We start from the raw sequence: 10,555 nt of genomic DNA, 5'->3' as shown, positions 1-10,555 counted from the left end.
AGCACCAAAAAATATATACACACTTCAGGAAAAGAACTTATATAAATATTTTTATATTAAATTCATTGAGACATCATGAGAATAATACAAGTTACTTTTGGCCTGTACAATTACAAGAGGTGCTCAAAGTCATGACCATCAGCTTCCAGACTTGTGTTAGTACTGTGAACTGCTGCTTGGGTAGCTTTGGTCACTGAGATTCTGCACATGCATTTTCAGTTTCTTCTCTAAGGCAGCGTAGTGGGTCTTCTGTGATATATGACATCTATTGAAAAAACATCATACTGTTTTTCTTTTCTGGAGGTGTGTACACATTTTTTGGCAGACTCTGCTTATGCATATGTATTTCTTTATCCCTTCATCCTCTTAAGAACATTTGAGTTCTTCCCACTTTTGGCTATTACTGTATGAATAAAAACTATAAGGCACATTCATGCATTTTATTGTGGTAAAATAGACATAAAACTTACTCTTTTAACTATTCTTAAGCATGCCGTTCTGTACCATTTAATGTATTCGCTGTGTTGTGCAGACATCACCATTATCTCTTTCCAGGAGCTTTTATCATCTCAAAGAGAAGCTGTACCTTTATTAAACGATAACTTCCCACTCTCTACTTCTGCAGGCCCCTGGAAGGCTCTGTTGTCTGTCACTATCAATGCGGTTATTCTACATAATCCTTGAAAGTATAATCAAACAATATTTGCTCTTCTGTGTATGACATTCATCTTGGGATGTTCATCCATGTTATAGCATGTATCAGAATTTCCTTCCTCTTTTGATTCCAAATAATATCCCACCACATGAATATAGTACATTTTTGTTATTGTTTATCAGTTCATCTAATGATGGGCATTTGAAGTGCCTCTACATTTTTTCTCATCTCTCTCTCTCTCTCTCTCTATATATATATGGATGGATATACATGTGTATATATGTATACATTTATATATATATATATATATATGTATTCTGTTGAGTTGACCTGGTAGTATTTATTGAAAAGCTGCCCTCCCTCTACTAAATTAAACATATACATATGATATAAATATTAAGACACACATTTTAATTATTATATCTTAATTATTATGTAGCTTTACAGTAGATCTTAATGTTTGGTAACATGAGCCCTCTGGTTTCATTTGCCTTCTCTATGCCTTCGATTGTAAAGTGTGTGTGTGTGTGTGTGTGTGTGAGGCTGGAGACCAACCCCAAGCCTTGCCCCAAGCCTTCTGAGCTAGCCCTCTAGTACTGTGGCACACCCCCAACCCCATCTTGGCTATTTTACTATATTTGTAATTCTATGAAAATTTAACACTCATTTTGTTGCGTTCACACCTTCCCTATACCACATACACACACCCTTATATAAAATCTACTCAAATTTTGAATCATATTTTATTAATTCTATAAGTCAAACTTAGAATTAACATTTTAAGGGTGTCAAGTCTCATAATTCAGAAATGTGCTATATCCCTTCATTCACTGAGCTCTTAATTTATCTCAGTAATGTTTTGTTACTTTAGTTTAAAGGCATTTACTTATTATATTTGTTATGATATTGTATATTTTATATTTTTCTTATATTAAATTGTTATATTTATTTCTTATACTTATCTCATTATTTGATAGATGATTTTTGGTGCTACTGCAAATGGTATTGTTTATAAATATCATTCTTTTTTGTTTGATGCTGGCATATAAAAATACAGTTGAGCCTGGAATGATGGTACATACCTGTGATCCCAGTACTCTGGGAGTCTGGGACAGGAAGATTGCAAATTGGAGCCCAGTTTGGGCAATTTAGAGACTTAGGAATACCTGTCTCAAATTTTTTTTTTTTATAGAAAGGGCACATGGAGGAGGTAAATTCAATCCCCAGTCCCAAAGAAACAAACAATAAAACAAAACAACAAAATACAGTTGCCTTTTATGTATGACAGCGTTATTACTTGCTAAATTTACCCATTCTAGTACCTGTAATACAGATTCTATGTATCACATGAGTTATTAATAATGACACATTTTTTTCCTTTCCAATCGTTTCCTTGTTTCTTATTACATTCATTTAAACAAATGCTATACCATTGAATAGATATGGTAATGAACTTTCTTCTCTTAGTGTTAGAATGAAACTTAGGGAAAGAATTCCATACATCACCATTATAGTATTACCAATATTTTATAGAAGCTTTTTGTCTGAGTAAAGAAAATCCCTTCTAGATTTTTCTGTGTTAATTTTTATTTCAATTTCTAATTGACATTTATATACCAATTGATTTGATTCAGATAGTCTATATCAATTTCTTTTTTGTTGTTAATATGGTTGTAGAGGACTGACAACTGGTGGTCAACTTATAACCCCCAGCTGAACTGAGTAACTGTGGTGCTGGGTGTGGGAGACACCTGAGGATTGTTGCCAGCCGTATAAGAGGCAGAACTGGAGAAGAAGAAGTTAGGCTGTTGGGAGCAGAGAAAAGCTGTTGGGAGCTGGTGGCAGCTGTGAGGAGCTGTTGGTTTTGTTGGAGGAGCTCATCATGCTGGCTTTCCTAATGAACTTGGCTGTTTTCATCCTCCGAGGAGCTCAGGACCTTGTTTGCGCTGAGAATAGCTTCAGTTCACTTTGGGGGAGCTCTGGTCCTCACTTTGAGCACTGTTTCCTGGCCCTGGAGGGGAAGATGGTACACTTCCAGTCTCCTAGAGAAGCTTGCTACGTTGGCTTCCTTGATGGGAATTCAGCTGTCTTCACCATTGGAGGAGCTCAGGACCTCACTGTTGCTGAGGGTGGCTGTGGCATTTTTCAGGTTCTTACTTTGCACATTGTAAGTGTGCGCTGGTTCTTACTTTGCACATTGCTTCCTGGCTCCAGTGTAGACCCCCTCAGCCTGCTAGCACAGATTCTTCATCCCACTGGCATAGACTTCCTAGATTCTACCACTGACCTTTGGGTCTTCCCAGCATAGATCAGTGAAACCAGCCTGCATGAGATATTATGGGCTCTGGGCCTCCAGTTGGATTTATGGGAGACATTGTTATGAGTTCTAGGTCTTCAGCTGTACTCATGCAGGACATTTCCGTGAGATCTAGACCTTTGGCTAGATTTTTTGGTCTTAGTCTGTGGACAGATTTCCTGCACTCTTTTGTGTATCATTCCTTGGGTGACTATTATAAATAATCTTATAAACTCGGTGTCCTGTATTATATTGTTTCCCTTGCAAAAAAAAAAAAAACCATAACAGTGGTAAATCACATTTTTTAAAAACTTAAACTGATATTGAATTCCTAGAATAAATCCATTTGGTCATATATATTGCCTTTTATATATAGCGCTAATTTTTACTTTACCAGTATATTGTATTGTTATAATTTTTGTCTCTATGTTTTTCAAATATTGGCCTGTAATCCCTCTTTATTTTTTGTTTGGTGTTAAGGTTATACTAATTGAGTAGATTAATTTTGGAAGTGTCCTTTCTTTTCTAGACCTTTATTTTTTTGTGTAAGATTGCTGCTATTTATTTCTTTATTTCTTCAGGATCTAATTCACTATTGAAACCATCTAGTATATTTTCCATTTTATATGATTTTCAGTATTATAATTTCTATTCTAGAACCTTGGTTGGTTTTCATAGTTACTTGTCTACTTTCTAAGGTGTTCATTTCTTTTTTGTGTGTGCAATTTTGTGTGTTTATCTGGGATATTTTTCTTTCAGTCACTTGTCATTTCTTATAGGTCAGGTCTGCTTTTCAATGGTTTTCTTAGCTTCTTCAGTTAACTATGTTCCCCATAGCATGTTCTCTTGAAGGGAGGAAACCTGAACATTGCACATACTTGGCCACTTTAAGAGTGCAAGGGGAGGATCCCCCTTTAGGAGGGTCTGCTACCCCTCTGGACCCTCACCTCCCACTTGACCCCAGAACCCTCGACTCTGCCTGGCGGCTCACAGTGGAGTTTTAGAATCGGTTCAGAAACATTATCTAGCACCCACTCCCAGAATATCTAAATATTTCCCATTCCTTAGTACATGAGCTGCCTGGCAAATATCCATTCCAAAAAGGCTTGGGGGAAATTTTCCAGTAGACATCTGTAGCAATGCCTCTCCTAAAGCAGGGACACCAGGTCTATGAAGTGGCTCAACTCCGGGAGCTGGGAACCAGCCATAAATGCCAGCTATGGCACCTTGCCTTCGTTTCCACCCAGCAGGATAAGAATCTTTCTTCTGTTTTGTTCTATATATATATAGATTTTTGCAATCAGCCATCATTGCCAACCTCTTTTGGCTCAAAACATTGATCAGTGCTCTGCCCAGTAGTTTAAAGTGGTGATTGCCTTCATCCAGTTTCTGAGGACTGCTATCACCTGACTTATCATCTCAGGATTCCATTATACCCAGTGAGGTCAGGGAACCCAGTTTCCTTGCATCACCACCTACTATTACTTTTAGTGTTCCTGTTACATGTCATATAATGTTTTCCTAAGTGGTATCAGACGATTGCACTTAATATATTCATTCCACCATTGCTTTCCCCCAATCCTATGAACTTTTTCTTCTATAGAGAAGCTCCACATTTTAGCATCATTACAGAAGCTTTTGCAGAATCCACACCTTTATTCAGTCAATTATTAATGTCATCTGTTGTTTTCATCAAGTTGTAAACCCCAAGTAGTTGCATCTTTCTCAATCAAATAAATCACCAGTCATGACTTTTTACCTGCCTGGCTCTAAACACCTTCACTGCACCAGTGGTGTTGAGACCTTCGCTCCCATTTTAGAGCTAGAGGCAATGAAGATGGTGGACGTGAGTTCTGAGGAAAATAGCCTTCAAGTTCTGAGTCACTGGAGGGTTTTTTTTTCTTCAAAATGGGTACTATTTAATAAAAAGGGGTGCCTCAACAGGAAACAGAGAGGCCTCCACTACATCTGGCAAAATATCATCTCAGTTCTCAGACTCCTATTCCTTCCCTATTTGTAGTGAAAGAAACCTGAAAGGCTTAAATTTTTAATTTACACTGCACTTTTATAGACCTCACGTCAGGCGTCAGCTTTGCCCTCCAGCATAGCTGCCTTGTGGCTGCAAGAAAGGAAGGACTCCTTCAAAACTGTCAAGGAGGACATCAGGCTACCCAAATATGTTTTTAACTGTGCATTCATAATTTATGATTTCCCCCGTTTGCTCTTTATCTGGAGCCTTGTAGGAATATAGATAATTGTAATTCTTATAACTATTGTTGTCTTGCAACTTAGCATCACAGCCATTTGATCTCTTAACACCTTGCCTTCATCTGAGTTTCATCCCATGCTACCATTGAGGATAGATTGAAAAAGTAGGATGTTACTTTATCCCATAGATTTGCTATGCCCTATTATTGCTGTGTTTCTTGAATATATAAACAATCCACATCCTACATTTTATATTGAGAGTCTGTTTCTTTAGGCTACTTCTGGTACAATTACTGTACCTGAGACCCAGCAGAAAACAGGTATCATACTCAATTAGAAGGAGAAGTTAATAAAGGAATGATTTACAAAGCTTTGGTCAAGGTACAAGCAATTTGTGATGGCTTAGTACAAATACCCTAGAGCTTGTAACAACAGAATAGCCTCTTTTAGCTTAAAAAGAGAAATGAAAGATTATCAGAGCTTAGAAAGAAAAACTATCCCAAGTGCCACCTTGAGAAAATGTGAGTTCTTTGGTCATGAGGCATAGCCATCCATAGACTACTCTGTAAAGAAGGGAAACTCTTCTGTTCCTTAAACTTCCTATCAGGGCTCCCCAGTGGCAGGGTCCAACCAGAGGAGAGGAAAGGACTTTGATATAGGCAGTACTACTAAGCCTCCTGATACACCAGTTCAGTAAAGAGTGCTGTTTTTGAATATGGTTTGTCCTCCAAATTTTCATCTGCTAGAAATTTGATCCTCAGTGTGATAGGCTGCATTGAGATGATGGAACACGTAAGAGGCAGGGAGTAGTGGAAAGTAATTACTTCATGGGCCCCACCCTCATGGTTGCATTCATGCTGTCTCAGACAGTGGGTCAGATTTTGTGGGACTAGATTCATTGCTGCAAGAATGTGTTGTGAGTGAGCCTGGCATCCCCACTAAAATTAATCTTTTACACATGCTCCCACCACTGTGATGCCATCTGCCATGAGGACTTCATGAGATGCTGGCAGCACGCTCTTGAGTTTCCAGAACCAGGAGCTAAATAAACTTATTTTCAGTATCAAGTACCCACCCTCAGGGCTTTTGTTATGGTAACATACAAAAAAATTAAGACAAAGAGTTTGGAGTATGTTTGTGTTTGGACTTTTGTTTGAATTTAAGGAAAAGGAAAATATTATCATCTAATAAGTATTTCTCAAGGAAGAACTAAGTTTCTAATCAGCTCTGAAAAGTTTACTTTCTCTAGTCTACATTTTGTCTAGGAGAAAAGTGATTATTGTAAGCACTTTAGCATCATATAGGTATGTAAATAATTCAGAAATATTCTGTGGCTTATTTCTGTGCTGTACCCAAAATAACAAATATCCAGTCTTGTTTACAATTAAGAATTTTATTAAATATTGTTCTTAACTAATCTACAGACATATATTTAAAATTCAATATAATAATAAATACTTTCCAATAAATAGTTTAAATGAAACCATTGTAAAGCCCTTAGGGCTTACAAAAAGAATCTTAAAAGATCCATATTTATGATCTGAAGACTAAGAATACTAGTCACAAAAGGTACCAAACCATACATTCAAAAATAAATATAAAATTTAAATATTTAAATAAATAGAAAGCCTTATATGTTTTAAATGGGAGGCACATGATAATCAAGTCAGTCTTGAGATAATTTTCTGACAAAAAGTAATCCATCTCTTCAAAAATTCTATAATGTCTACTCCGTCATCTGATTCACATATGAATGCTGGTTCAGATCCCTATAAAAGAAAATTTCATATTTTTAAAGTTTGTAGTAATTTTCTACATACATTTATTCTTAACCCAAGTCTTACAGGATTCTGATTTCTATTTTTAAGTGTGTTAAATATATTAATCATTCACATTTTCTTGAAATTATCAAACTGCTCTGCCAAAATTATATTTATTATGATACCAACTGATAGTAACATACAAGGTAGGATTTTCTCATTTGTTAATTCCCTTGTCAATGAATACAAGATTTTTTTGTGAATTGGCTACAAATAAGCAACTGAGTGAAAGTAGTTCTAGACAAATATTTTATTAAATATTGTATGCAAAGAAGTTGTTTCCCCTCTTTCTGGACATGTATCCACATCTATATCTGTACTGATATAGGTTATATATATGAAGTAATATGTACTATTGTTCTTTTTCAAACCCTGATTAAGAAACTGCTACTATTCAATTTCTGTGACCCTCTTTGTGTTTCACTGGAGTAAATTAGAATAAAGTTCTGTTTGGGGGAAATTTATGTGAAGGACTTCGTCATAAACAGACATTTCACTCCACTCCACCCTAGTATCAATGCAGGTGGGGTTCCCAACTTTAAAAGACTAAGCATTAGAAATTTTGTGCTGTGGATTAATCCTATAGAAATTAACCTCTTCTGCTAAAGGGGGCTATGTCAACTCTGCCTCTAGCTAACAAGCTGGAAAGGAAATATTTTGATATAGACTGAGATATATGGGATGGCTTTCTCAAATTTTAAATAATTCCTTGCAAGTCATATGATGTAAATTATTCCTTTTAAAAGGATTTCCATTAAATAAAACTGTTGCAGTATGATATACCCATATACATATTTGGACATTGTAATCTCTTTGTGGTATTTAAATTTTAAAAGGTATTGGGATTTGAAACACGTTTTCTTATTTTTACCTAATTTTATTTTAAGTTTATATTATTAGAGTAAGTTTTCTGATGTTACTGAGTAATTTTTAGAGCAAACGGTTTGACATAGATAAGGAACCTAGTCTGCCAATGTCTAGATGACACTGCTTTCAATGTATTATTTAAAGAATTTACATTGAAACAGTCCACTAATAAACTGCCTCATATTTGAAAACAACTAGAGTTACATACTTTTAGAAACTTGCTTCTACTATTGTAATTAAAATTATACTGCTTATTTGTATGCGTGTTAACTCATGAATTTTGTACTTGGCAATTTGTACTCTTGAAAAGAGAAAGCTATAAATTGTGTCATCTAACATTGCAAATGCTTCAGACTCATGCTGGATTTTTTTTTTTTTTTTTTTTTTTTTTTTTTTTTTGGTTTTTCTCCGGTACCGGGAACCGAACTCACGACCTTGCGCTTGCCAGGCAGGCGCTTTTGCCGCTGAGCTAAATCCCCAGCCCCCATGCTGGATTTTTGAATGTTGGCTAATTAACTGCATGAATACTTCCACTGATACCAAAAATGTTATACCACTTTAAAATGCAGTACTCCCCCCCCCCACTTACTTTCCTCCCACCTCCAGGGCATCAAATAAAAGTAATGTTTTACCTGTAGATTCAGAACTGTTATATTGATATTACTGATGAAAACTTTTGTATCTACCCAGGGTAAGCTTTTGGGTTCAGCTAAATTTAGCACTTCCTCCAGGGGTTTGAGTTCTTCTTCCAGGCACTGAAGGTGTTTCAATTCTGAGACCTAATATAATAATAAAAATAATGATCAGCTCACTTACCCTGTACTAAACATCAGAATCAGAAGTTAATCTGCAATTTATTTTATTAAAAGTAGGAGTATATAGTTTTTACCATTATTTTTGTTCCTAATATTGCTGTAAAATTGGACCAACACAGTTTACATTATAAAACTGGAAAAACAAGGTGTCAGAAATTTAGGATTAACTGTTAGTTAAGAACTAACGAGTCACTTGCATCAGTTTAGTTAGGCTTTGTAAAAAGTCAATGTCTTTGTATCGAAATGACAATCCCAGATGAAGGCTAATTTTCCAGTCTGCACAGACATCATTAGACCAGAGCCATACAATGTTTAAGTGTAGGACTTATATTCTATCATTCTAATATTTAATAACTTTTACTTTTCTGCACTTGCTACATCATTTAAAAAAATTATTTGTCCCAACCAAATTAAAAGTCATAATACTTGGTCAGAATTTTTGGACAAGTCTCAGATAGATAGACATAGAATATAGCTAGTACTTCATACTTAAATCATACATTATAATTTCCATAAAAATTCCACAGTGTTTTCTCCTAAATAAGCCTCTTTAAGTTCACAACCACATTTGAGATAAATAGTACAATAATATTATCTCATTTCACAAGTAAGAAACCTAAATCTCAGAATCTGTGTCTTCCCCACAGGTGCATGAATACCTGGAGCTAAGATTACATTTTAACTTTTTCCTTATAGCATTAACACAGCATCCTCTGAATTAAATGGTTAAATTTTTAAAATCATTTGTATGTGTGGAATGGTAACTAAGTGAACAAATGAATGGAGTTTATCACATGGCTTTGGGTTTCAGATAGTTTCAGTTGTCATTTAGAAAGTTAGATTTCAAAGAATTCCACCACCCTTTAAATTATGTACCTCCTCGCATGTCATCTTTCTAACAATCTTTAGCAAAAAGCTACAACCAGACAACATCCATCTCCTATGTCCATCTACTGCTCTTTCAACTTGCTACTAAAAGTCCTACCAATTCAGGGCTTAGCTTTTTTGGCACAAAAGTTTGGAGTGATTTCCTTCAGAAATGTGTCTAATGGTTTTTTTATTGTTGGAGTTAAAAGTTACTGATTCTAATTAGACTGAGGAGCAAGCTATTTCTTTTTCCTCTTTCAATAGAGTAGTTTGAAGCAGAATTCCCTTGTTAGAATAGGAATGGATCAACAAGATCACAGCTTTGTCCACTTAAAACCCATTTATTTCTGTGTTTGGATTTACCCTAGCACAAACTCTTTTAGCACCAAAGTTGTACCCATTCTCTGTTTACTAGCACAACTATTAGCAAGTTTTGCATCCTGATGTAGTTGTAGGAGCATAGGTGTTCTGTTACATAACTCTCTGAATCCCCAAACAGCCACATGAAGCTTTTAATTTTGGGGGAAAATGTAATATAGTATTTTTTGTTTGTTTGTTTTTTTCCAGTACCAGGAATCGAACTCACGACCTTGTGCTTGCGAGGCAGGCACTGTGCTGCTGAGCTAAATGCCCAGCCCCATCATATAGTATTTTATGTTCCTAGTTTTATTGGTTCAAAAATTATTTCTTTACTTTATAAAGAAATAATTTTACATTGTTCTTCCCAGCAATAATTTTGTCTTCACTACTAGTAATAATAGCTAGTGCTTATATAATGTTTACTACTTGCCAGTCATTGTTCTGAATTTTCACAAAACTCTATTAAGTACATGCATTACTATTCTTAAAGGTAGATAAGAAACTGACTTGCAAGGAAAATAAACAAGTTGCCCAAAGTCATGAAAGCAAGGACACAGCAGAGCTGAGATTTCACTTCAGATAATCTGGCCCCAGAGTCTGTACTTTTAGTTATTGTTCTATGCAAACTCTCCCTCTCTCTCTCTCTCTCTCTCTCTCTCTCTCTCTC

At 35.6% G+C, this 10,555-nt stretch overlaps 1 protein-coding gene across 1 annotated transcript in view; it reads right to left on the bottom strand.

Annotated features, from left to right (window-relative positions):
- Positions 1 to 6,622: 6,622 nt before the first annotated feature.
- Positions 6,623 to 10,555, bottom strand: part of Il2 (interleukin 2) — a 5,148-nt gene continuing 1,215 nt past the window's right edge. Inside the window, exons 3-4 of the mRNA XM_005386770.1 lie at positions 8,479 to 8,625; positions 6,623 to 6,928 (exon numbers count right to left, since the gene is read on the bottom strand). Of these exons, the coding sequence (XP_005386827.1) occupies positions 6,821 to 6,928; positions 8,479 to 8,625 (255 nt within the window). The 3' untranslated portion in view covers positions 6,623 to 6,820. The remainder of the gene's footprint in view (positions 6,929 to 8,478; positions 8,626 to 10,555) is intronic.

This window comes from Chinchilla lanigera, unplaced genomic scaffold, assembly GCF_000276665.1.
Source record: "Chinchilla lanigera isolate Chin_1 unplaced genomic scaffold, ChiLan1.0 scaffold00027, whole genome shotgun sequence".
Taxonomy (NCBI): Eukaryota; Metazoa; Chordata; class Mammalia; order Rodentia; family Chinchillidae; genus Chinchilla; species Chinchilla lanigera.
Note: the sequence above shows the minus strand (reverse complement) of the source record. Positions and strands in the feature narration are given on the sequence as shown.